We start from the raw sequence: 12173 nt of genomic DNA, 5'->3' as shown, positions 1-12173 counted from the left end.
ATGACTTTCTAAGCCATTACTCTAGATTACTTTTCGATTCATCAAATAATCAAGGATTTCTTATGTTTTTATTTCTCAACAAATTGATTAACATCACATCAGCCCCATATACAGTATCCGATCGTTTGAAAATTATGTAATCGGCCCCGATTTCTGATCGCATGATCGGATCGGGACAACCCTAGGAAAAAGAAAAGCATAAAATAATAGTAAAAACATAAAACAACATTAAAATAATAGCAAAAAAAGGCCTAAAACATTGAGGGCATGAATAAACACAGATTTAAAAATCAACTAAAAGAGAAAATAAAAAGGTTAAAGCTATCTACAGAGGCTGCCTGTCTAAGCCGTTGGCCCATAGAAGCAGAAGGCTGCTTCACTGTGTTTTTTATAATCCATTGTAGGCACGTGGAGCAGGTCAGCAGTAGAAGACCTGAGGGGGCCGGTTTGGGACATATCTAGGCAGGCAGTCATAGAGGTAGGAAGGTGCCAGACCATTGAGAGCTATATAAACAAGTAAAATATGTATAAAATCAATCCTAAAAACTACTGGAAGCCAATGTAGTGAAGCCAAACCGGAGTAATATGTTCTCTGATCTTAATTTTAGTTAAAGCTCTGGCTGCCACATTTTGAACAAGTTGAACCATAGAACTATACTGTCATAGAGGACATGCAGTGTTGCAGAGGTCTCCGGACTTGAACAGATGAAACACATTGACCAGTGGGAACATAGTGACCGAGCCGACCAGCGAGCCGATCTGTGCCGCTGCTCCGCACCACACGAGGGCGCTGTGGCTCCTGTCTCTCAAGATGACTCCCACCATCACCTTCACGAAAGACAGACTTCCGGTGAAGGAAACCCACGACACCACCTGGAGATGAACACCAGAGTTACCAGTCAGTCAGTCAATCTACTCACAAGGGAGCCGCTCAAACATTTGCGTGCGTTAATGTCCCCTACATCATGAGGGAGGCGGAGGAACGCGGCTCCCCTCCCGCTTTCTCTACATCTGACCTCACAGGTCTTTAAATCCTCTGAGCAGACCTTGATTGAACTGTAGCCTACTTCCCAGTGCTTTTTTCTGCAAACTGTCGTACTATGAAGTATTCAATTAATCAAATCAGTCACATGGTCCAGACAGACAGGAAGGGGAGTAGTAGGTACATGGCATGGTTCTATGTTCTATATCATCCCCACTTACAATGAGAGCCTCTCCTATGGTAGAGTTGTGAAGCAGGGGACAAGGACTCATGGCTGCCATGGCCATGTTGTAGCCTCCGAACCCAAAGCCCAACACACTGAGTACACCTAAGAAGACCAGAGACCTGCAAACAATGCAAACAACACAACAAGTTTACTCCTCAGCAGTGGTGGACATATTTTTGAGGGGGGGGGGGGGAATGATCGTCGACTACTTAATTGTTTCACTGAAAAAAACTAAGCTATGATGACTAAAACTAAGACTAAATATATTGACAATTTCGTCAGCAAATATAAACTATACTAAAATGTTAGGGAGGGACTAGTGGAGAAGAGATCCAGTAGAATGTTTGGTTGTGCATGGGTGGTGAAAATAGCTTGTACATTGGCGTGCAACCAAGTGTAAAATCAGGAATTACGATGCCATCAAGGCCCGCCAAATTATTGTTTTACTCAACTGTACATTTAGTTGACTAAAATCTTATGATATTTATTTTACTAAAACTAGACTAACACTAAAACATTGCAGATGACTGAAATATGACAAAAGCAAAATGTTATTCAAAAGACTATGACTGAAACTAAATAAAACATTCAAAATCAACACTGCAGGACAGTAGGCCTATTACCTGTTTGGAAAGAACATGGCAATGACGCAGGCCAGCGGGTTGGCCACAGATGCCAGGGCAGCAGAGAGGTGGTAGGCCAGATTTCCGTAGGGCATGCAGGAGTAGGTCTGCACCGACGGCAGCAGCCCGTTGCTGGCCGCGTTGATCCACACCACCAGGAAGTAGATGAAAGCCAGCTGGTAGACCGAGTGTTTGGGCTTGGCCAGCAGAGGCCTGGACTGACCGCTGTCATCACTCTGCTGCTGCTGGGCCTTCACATCCTGGGCTGTTGCTGCTGGACATGGAGGAATAGAAGTAGCTACACTCAGATATTTTACTTAAAGGAGTAGTTCACACTCTTGTTTCCTATCAATTATACACCCCATGAAGCCTTGAATTCATGTTTTTATCGCATTCCTGAGCCAATAGTTTGATGACCGGCGGAGTCTCAGGTGTCCTACTGAGTCTCCTACTGACCGATGACCCGCTCATCAAAGTATGCTCAGGAATGCGACAAAAACAAAACAAATCTCCATGAATTCAAGGCTTCATGGGGTGTATAATTGATTTTTTTAAAGCAGTGGCTTTTTAATTTCAAGGAAAAGCTATAATTCTGAGAGTGTACAAATGGAACGAAATGAGAAATGGACACTAAAGTGTCAATTTCTCTAAGACTAAAGGGTTTAAGTGGTTAAATACAGTACTAGGCTAAGTAGTAAATATACTTAGTTACTTTCCCCCACTACTGCTGGGTTGTCCAGGCCGGAGGGGACGGACGCCACGGCGCCGGACACCAGGTTGGCAGTGGACAGGTCGTAGACCGTGCGAGGGAGTCTGTCCAGCGTGCAGAAAGCCGCCAGGCTCACGCACATCATGGCCGCCAATAAGAAGAAGAAGATCTCCGTGGAGAAGTGCGGAGGGAGATACTGCGTCTGCAGAATCAGATTCAGTTGTATTGTCATGTCACCATGCAGGTTTTACAGGTGTATTTTTGAGCGGTGCCAAGCCCTCCAAATGTGTGTCCCTATGTCCGAGTACCCTGTCTGAGTACGACCTATTGACACCTGCAGTTGATGTCTGAGCATGACCCATTGATACAAGCTCACAATGCTCACAATTTTCAAAAGATGTTTTATACATTTGAATACTTGGGATAGATGGGGCATTCTGCATAATGAGTACTTTGGTACTTTAAGTACATTTTGAATTCTGGACTTTCACTTGTAACCGACTATTTCTACATTGCAGTATTTATACTTTTACTTAAGTAATAAATGTGAGTACGTTTTCCACTGATGAGGTTAGTCATAAGGCTGCAGCAAGTAGCAGGAATGTATTGAGGTGTTAGTTAGTTAGACATAAGGAAAAAAGAAGAAAGTAGCAGTTGTGTACACGATACCTGCAACGAGCTGGAGTTCGCGGTGGCATTGGCCGACGTGACGTTGGCACACATGGCAATGCCGACGCCCTGTGCCAGCGCCACCAGGCCGGGCAGCAGGCCGCTGAGCCCCTCGCCGATGAAGTAGGTGGTGACGTAGTGCGCGGGAAGCTGCATCATGAACGGCAGGAAGGTGACGGACGAGGTGCAGTCCACCAGCGCCAGGAAGAAGGTGATGACAAAGAAGGCAGTGCTGCGTTTAGCTCCGCCCACCACCGTGGTCTGGTCCCAGAAGAAGGCCAGCAGGAAGCAGGACACCACGCCGATGGACAGGATGCTGGATGTCGGTAGTGGGAAAAAGTACTCAAGTATCAATACAATTTACAATTTAGGCTTAATCCAGAGCGATTTACAGTAAACAAGAACAAAACATGGTAATACTGTTACATCAATTGTGCGACCTCTTTCGGTCATCATGACCATAGGTGAGAGTAGTAACGAAGTTTGCTCGTTAGACAGAGAGCTTTGCCTTCTGGCTCAGCTCTCTTTTCGTCACAACAGTGCGGTACAGTGACTGCTATACCATCCCTGCTGCTCCGATTCTCCGGCTGACCTCCTTCTCCAGCCTTCCCTCACTCGTGAACAAGACCCCGAGATACTTCAACTCCTTCACCTGGGGCAATGTCTCATTCCCTACTTGGACTGCACAATCCATCGGTTTCCTGCTGAGAACCATGGCCTCAGATGCTGATTCTCATCCCAGCTGCCGTACGGTCTGTGAACCGGTCCAGTGAGAGCTGAAGGTCTTGGACAGATGGTGCCATCAGGACCACATCCTCTGCAAAAAGCCGTGAAGCAATCGAGATTCTCTCCATGAAAGTCACAAACAGGATAGGTGACAATGCGCAGCCCTGGCGGAGGCCAACCCCCGCCGGAAACTAATCCGATTTAGTCCCGAGCACACGGACACAGCTCTCGTTTTGGGTGTACAGAGATTGGATGGCCCTCAACAAGGTCCCCTTCAACCCATACTCCTGCAGCATCTCCCACAGAACCTCCTCCCGGGGGACCCAGCCATATGCCTTCTCCAAATCCACAAAACACATGTAGACCAGATACCTGGCCATATCTGGTCAGTTGTTCCACGGCCAAATGACCAAATGACCGTATAACTACTTAATATTCACCAAAACCAGACCAGAACTCCCACCACGGGACTCAGGCAATAAATTATACCTGTGCAACCACTATATTAATTGCAAGTATTTCCTACAGCTTTAAGAAAAATCTGAATTATCCCTTTTGTGTGTTCAACCGTGACCTAAAATGTCAGGCCAAGCCCGCTACTATACATACAGTATACCTGTAGATGACGGCGTTCTCTCTCAGCAGGCCCGGTCGCACTTTGTGCATGACGGTGACCAGCAGGGGGCCCAGGTTGGCCAGTTGGATGATGACCGTCAGGTAGGACGGAAGCTCCCAGCCCTCCGGGAGGACGTTGACGATGAGTGGCAGCTCCACCCACAGGCCGTTGACCGCCACCCAGGAGCCCAGGCCGAACGCACAGGCCAGGAGATGGACCAGCAGAGCCATTCTGAGGTCTGGAGGAAAACACCAGTGGTGGAAAATAGTACTCACGTTGTTGTTTATTTAAGTAAAAGTATCAATACTGCAATAAAGAAATACTCTTTAGTCTTTACATGTAAAAACCCGGAATTCAAAATGTGCTTGAGTAAAAGTACAAAAGTATTAATTGTTTTACATTTTTCAAATGTAAAACAATCTTTTGAAAATAGCAGATCTACAAGCTCACATTGCGTCTCGTTGTGATGCATTGTGAGCTTGTAGATCTTTGTGTGAATTTTTTCACACTCACCACGTGAACCCTAGCAACCCACGAGGCATTGTGTGCTTGTAGATCTGGTGTTTTTGGACAAGAGATTTAGTGTAGAGGGAAAAAAGAGCAGGGACGAGCAGACAGAGCCAAAGGTCAAGTTTACTATTGAGGGTTTAAGTAGTTAAATGTCTGAAAAATAATTAACATGAATCCACCCGGTGTAAAAAGAGAAAAGACAAACAAAAAAAACATTCATTGACACGACACTGATGACAGTGCTGTCATACAATTCTATGAAGCTCTGTATAATCTATGAAAAAGTTTAATCTGCAACACAATTTTATAGAATGTGTAGTGTGGGGTCCCTACTTCATCTCTCTCTCTCTCAGCTAAGGGGTCCTTGGCCTGAAAAACATTGAAGACACCTGCTCTAGCACCCGCTTCGAATGTCATCAACCGATAATCACCAGTAGGTTACTTATCAAGACGAACTTATCGACCTACTGCATGTATACTGGGAGCCTACTGTGGGAGCCTAATATCGGTTGACTTTCATTCGAATCCGCTAGCTCTAGTCTCTCGAGCAAGACTGTTGACTCACACAAATTCCTCCTTGCAAAAGGAAGCGCTGAAAACGATCAGACAGTTGTCGTCCCCCCTCCCCACTTAATGTTGTCCGTGCAGTCGTGTAAATTCTTCCCACAAATCAAATTAGTTTAAGCATAGAAGTCGGAGATTGTGGAATAGTTGTCTGGCTATACGCAAGACTATATCGATACTCCAACTGTGGCTGGATGACCTAGAGAAGAAAATCAAATATTATGTTTCTAAACAGGTTACAGTTCAAACACCCATCGGCCAAAAGCAACACATACGAACCGCAATCCTCCTTTTTGTTGATTTATTCTTAAAATGGGCTCTGACTATAGAGGTTTTATACTAAATTTACAATTTAGGCATTTAGCAGACACTCGTGTTACATCAAATACATAGAGATAGTGATCTAGGATCACTGAGACTACTATAGTACACATTATAGGATGCCATGTCTACAATGACATGGCATCTGTCTACTGTACGTATTTAAGTTAAGTTACATTTTAGCCTTTGCATAAGCCCGTAAGGTCGTCAAGGCTAGGGCAAGTGCTACGGGCTAAGGTGGAGTCTGAAGAGGTGAGTCTTCAGACTACGATTTGGAAGTCTGGTTGCAGCACAGCACAGAATAATGAACAACCAATTTCTCTCCTGCAGACAAAATAATCATAAGCAATGAAATGTCCCATTATGTTGGGAACTGTGGTACATAATTATGATTTCCTATGACCTGTAACTTCAGATCACTACAACATTAGCACTCACAATTACACACACTCTCAATTACACCAACGAGGTATCTTAAGGTGAAGAGTGCAATTTATCCCCTATTAATCTCAATTAAGCAGGCTTTTCTGTTACAGTGCACAACAGTAGGCCATAGATACAATAATCACACTGATCTTATAGCAGGACTCAAATTATGATTCAAATCAAAACAACATGTGATTGGATGCTGACTGGCCTCTGCTATATTACTTACTTGTGATACTTTTGTGTGACGCTGTAGTCATGAGTGGTGTGATCAAGTGGGGCATTAATTTACGAAACATGGACATAGGGTTTTCAATCCTTGTATTTTGGTGTTTAAAATATATGTGCCTATCATGCAATTAATCGACCAGGGTTTAACTAGCTTTAACTTCACAGAGATCTGTGTGCCACAAGCATGCAGTTGAAAATATAAATGAACATTTGCAATCATGCAATCAACCAGGGTTTAACTAGCTTTAACTTCACAGAGATCTGTGTGCCACAAGCATGCAGTTTATCTCATTGTTGGTGTCCAACATTGGAATGTTACAATGCAGACAAACAGAAACAAGCTATAACAAAAAACACAGAAAGGCAGAGTGGTAAAAAGGAGTGAGAATGCAAGAGATAGTTTTTAAGGGGTTAGAATAGTAAAAGTGCAAAAATAACAGTGTGTTTCTCTACCTGTGTGTGTATGCAGAGTTTCAAAGTTTAAACAGCTGTGGAGCTGTTTATCACCTTGTCTCTGCGACCGTTGTACCAGTTATACCCTGACGTCATATGCTGCTACGATACATACGTATCAAATGGGGCATACGGGGCATACGCAAAGTAACCACATATGCAGCTAATCAACTTACAAATTACATATTTGTAATTTATAATACATAGAGGCATTTCCTTTAATCCACCCGACACTGATCGACATATACGTCACCAGCTGAGATTTTACAGTTTGTAGCGGTCGACAGTACTTGCACGCTCTGCCTTTCGCACTAGTAGGCCATTTATGGCCTACTAGGCCATAAATGTGATGACCTCAAAAAAAGTGTTTGTGAGGTTATCCCAGAATGAACTCATCACAAGTTGGTCAGTTGCTGCTTAATGTGGATTAATTACAGATTAACATTCCCATTCTTATAGCTTTTATACCTTTTACATATTTGATATAGTGATGTCTTTTGTTTTAGCATAAGAGAGTGAGTTACCATGTCACACACTTTATGTACATTTCATATTTCATATTTTTACTCTTTAATAATTTACATTTTTTAATTTAAACTGTTCAGTTTGTGAATATTTCTATCCACTATTTTTATACCAGCATGCTGTGATCTTGTGTCGTGACAATGACGTGAAATTGAAATTACAAATGCCCATTTTATGCCATAAACACAATAGTCTGGTTAATTATTTACAATATAGCTATAGACAAGCTATAGACTGCGCTTAACATGTGACACCTCAGCAATGGCTGCGCCCAGGGCACCCTATCTGTGGATTTGTCTATATTTAGCTATAAAATCATAGGCACATTGTTGTATGATGGTGTTACGAAAACAGCAGATCTACAAGCTGGCAACGAGTTGCACTGCAATGCAATGCAGTATTTGATTGTTTTCTGTTTTGTTTTTACGAACAAATTCTGAAAAACGTTTCCTCATTCAGTGCCACCTGGTGAACACCAGTTTTGGCCCTCGTTGCCACCGAAGCCCATTATAAATAAAAGAAAGAAAATGAAATTCTATTGTGCATGTCATCACCTGACATGCAGATTAGAACAATTTTCAAAATATGGATAAAAAAGAAGAAAATAATAATAATATTCAAAAATAATAATAATAATAATAATATTTTCTTTTCTTCAAAAATGCGTCCAAAGGCGCCAATGGCACTCGCGGCCACCAGGGGCAGGCGTCCAAAGGCGTCCTGTGGCACTGAGACAGTTTTAATGACTTGCCCACTATAGGGAAACTAAAGTATGAGGGAACAGAAAGCAAACAGAAATAGAAAAAGAATGAGTCACATCATTGTCATTATTGTCAAGCACCCGTTAAAGCTGTGCAGCATATGGACCCATTAGTCTGTTGGAACACAACAGGCATGTGCTCAAGTTGGACAAGGCCGAGTCTCGTGAGGAGGAAGACAAAATGTAAACATCTCATGTGATGAGCATAACTTAGTTGGTAAGCCCTTGTGAAACTGCAGTTTTATGAAGAAAACTAATTTGTCCTCATTCTTATACTTAATATTATCCTTAGTATCCTGAATGATTTCACCTAATTTCCCAGAAGCATACATAATGTACAAGAAATAAAAGTAGCATAATGTACACAACATGAAAATACGACAGTATTGAGCAATACAGTGCAACTTAATTTGTAGTACTATAGGATGAATACTCACACAGGTGTTGTTGTTATGACGTGTACGGTTATCTGTCATCTTACATGGTTGCAGAGTCATTCACAAACACACACTGGCGAAGCAACAATGCCTTGTGGGTAGTACAGGTCAGAGTCCAGCCTACTAGTCAACACTACATAATGTGGCTGCACGAGACCTGTGTGTGTGTGTGTGTGTGTGTGTGTGTGTGTGTGTGTGTGTGTGTGTGTGTGTGTGTGTGTGTGTGTGTGTGTGTGTGTGTGTGTGTGTGTGTGTGTGTGTGTGTGTGTGTGTGTGTGTGTTTGTGCGTGTTCGTGTGTGCACGTCTGTCTGTCTGTCTGTCTGTCTGTCTGTCTGTCTGTCTGTCTGTCTGTCTGTCTGTCTGTCTGTCTGTCTGTCTGTCTGCCTGCCTGCCTGCCTGCCTGCCTGCCTGCCTGCCTGCCTGCCTGCCTGCCTGCCTGTTTCCTGTTTCTCTCCGGGCTCCAGTTGGCCAATAGGTCTACTACGTCTTAAGACTGTGAAACCGTCATGAATCTCAGTCAGTACACAGCAAAGTTTATGAAGTCCATCGTGGAGCGTCTCACCAACTCCATGATGATGCACCGCAACGGCAAGAAGCTGATGACCGTGCGCATCGTCAAGCACGCCTTCGAGATCAGCACCTGCTGACAGGAGAGAACCCCCTCCAGGTACTGGTGATAAGTGCTGGTCATAATGCAGTCCCTGCAAAACTAAAGTGGACCCATGATGACACTTAAGGATTCTTGCTGTAATTTTAATCTTGGCCAAAAACTGGACACTGGGAGAAGGTTATAAGCAAAGGTTCAAAATCAAAATATGTCGTAGGCATATCTGGAACATGTCAGGCTATGCTTACCTAATTTTGTTTTCCAGAATTAATGTCCTGTTTAATATTTTATTTTCGCATTTTGAAGCCTATTAAAATAACAAGTCCTATATTACTCTCAAATATCAAATTAAGACATTTAATAATAGATAGAACCCTTACTTTAAAATCCTTTTGCTTCCAGGCTGTGTTACAGGGAACAAACTGAAGGGTTTGGATGTGATGGAATGTGTGAGATCAGAACGTTGTGTCCAGTCATTAGTGGTCAGGTACCGAGGCTAGTGGTCAGGAAGGTAAGGATGAAAGGCAACACATGCAACCATCCATCTATCTTCTACCACTTATCTGGAATCGGGTTGCAGGGGAAACAATTCCAACAGAGATTTCCAGTGGTCCCTCTATTGAGTAACATTATCCACTTCCCCCTTGGTGATCCCCATGCGTTCCCAGGCCAGTGTGGAGATGTAATCCTTCCATCTGGTCTTTCGTCTGCCAGGGTGTCTGCTAAACCCAGTGAGATGTGCGTAGAGGACCTCCCTAAGGAGACGCTCAGGAGGCATCGTACTAGATGCCCGAACCAAGCTGTCTCCTTTCCACAGGGTGACTGAACTTCTCAGTTCTCATCCTATCTCTAGGGGAGATACACATGCAACCAATTACACAAATTAAACACAAACAGGAGACACAGTGCAACACATTTGCCACTTAAAGAAATGCGCGCGCACACACACACACACACACACACACACACACACACACACACACACACACACACACACACACACACACACACACACACACACACACACACACACTTCAATGGGGCTACAGTCAGCACACTCATCATCACATAGAGTAGTACCACCTGAATACCAGCTGTAGGAGCCAAAATATACATTTTGCATGTTATCTTTGTTTGTTTTTTCCCACGCTTGGTTTTGATGTCCCAAATTGATTGATTAGCTCTTGCTGTGTGTCTCCTATTACCTTTAATTCATGTCAGGTGTGTGTCCCGACTCGCAGACAGCGCCGGCATTCAGTTCGAGAATGGGGGTCTAGGGCATGGGTTCCCAAACCTTTCAGCACGCGACCCCAAAATAATGCTGCCATTGACTCGCGACCTCAACCTAACACGTGCACATTTGCTGTGCATTTGTCCGCACATGTAATGTATTAATCCTCTAGGCCAGGGCTATGGTTTTGTAACAATCATACGTTTCAAATATTTGTAATATTTTTTACATTGTATTTCACTCATTCTGTTGAATTCCATTCAGGTGTGTAAAATATTTGTACACACCGTCAACCTATCGTCAGTGTCCCGCGACCCCGTGTGGGGTCCTGACCCCAACATTGGGAACCCCTGATCTAGGGAGGCTCATTGTTGACCGTTTATAAGTTTGACGTCTTCAGGTTCATTCATCAAATTTCAGTACAACATTTTTTGACCTTTATTATTTAGCATCAATAAATTACCTGAACAGCAAGACGTTTTTTGGTTTTGTTTGGATTTGGAAGCACGTCACACATAGTTCCCTGCCGAAGCTCAGCTTCAGTAGCATACTTTTAAATGGTTTGATCATTGGGAAAGATGTAGTCGCTACAAATACAATACCAGCCCCCACACATCAAATAGAATAATACGTCTGAATACCAGCACCAAACATCACATTGAGAAGTACCGTCTGAATGTATACCAATGCAGTGCACACACATATAGTAGTGGGGACGCCACCTATCAGCAGGGAGGAGTTGGGCGGGAGGAGTCAGAGCCATAGTTGTTTGGTCTGAACAGAGTTACGACAAGTCCGTTCACTTCATGGGGCCAGGCTCTTCTACATAGACTTCTATTGGTTTGTCCCTTTAAAAGGGACAACTGGAAGTTTACGGAATGCATTGGAGTCTATGGGCTCGTGCAAGTACATGAACCACGTGACCAGGCTGTTTTCTACCCCCTCAATGTCGTAACTCTGTCTTACTCTATGGCTCTGGGAGGAGTAAGACGAAGGCTCTACGTCATCTCGGTAAGGGGCCAGGTGAGCCAGTAGGATACAGTATTAACAACACACAAACGTGTGTGGGAAGGAATTAATTGGCATAATGACTAAATTGGGGAGAAAAAGGGGATATATATTTTTACTGTCCAGTTTCACTCCAGCTCTCTCTGTCAGTCACACACCCCATGATGCAATACTCAGGCCAAGGTGATGATATGATCACTATCCTTATCTATGCTGGAATCATGACATCACATGCCGAATGTAATATTAACTGCACCTGTCCTTGTCCTTGTAGGCCTTCTCTTTTATGGGAACATGAAGAAATTCTTAAAGACTTGTGTGTGTGCGCGTGTGCGTGCGTGTGTGTGCGTGCGTGAGAGAAAGGTGTGTGTGTGTGTGTGTGTGTGTGTATTAATGAGTATTAATGAGATAATAGTCACTGTCACTATAAAAATGTTTTTCAAGAGAACAGAGTAAACTGAGCCATGAAGATTTCTTGGACTGAAAGTTTGTGAATAAGTATAATATATGTATATTTGTATGAGGCGATCTAAAATCCCCCTATGGAG

General features: G+C 43.4%; 1 protein-coding gene across 1 annotated transcript; it reads right to left on the bottom strand.

Annotated features, from left to right (window-relative positions):
• Positions 1-660: 660 nt before the first annotated feature.
• On the bottom strand, positions 661-4781 carry slc52a3-1 (solute carrier family 52 member 3-1; the record flags this gene model as incomplete). Its single annotated transcript, XM_079519168.1, has 6 exons — positions 661-873; positions 1204-1327; positions 1832-2096; positions 2544-2742; positions 3210-3525; positions 4552-4781. The coding sequence occupies 6 exons, from the start codon at positions 4779-4781 to the stop codon at positions 661-663; spliced, it is 1347 nt and encodes a 448-aa protein (XP_079375294.1).
• Between the last annotated feature and the right edge of the window lie 7392 nt (positions 4782-12173).

Source organism: Electrona antarctica (assembly GCF_951216825.1).
Source record: "Electrona antarctica genome assembly, chromosome: 2".
Taxonomy (NCBI): domain Eukaryota; kingdom Metazoa; phylum Chordata; class Actinopteri; order Myctophiformes; family Myctophidae; genus Electrona; species Electrona antarctica.
This window is presented reverse-complemented; position numbering and strand designations above follow the sequence as displayed.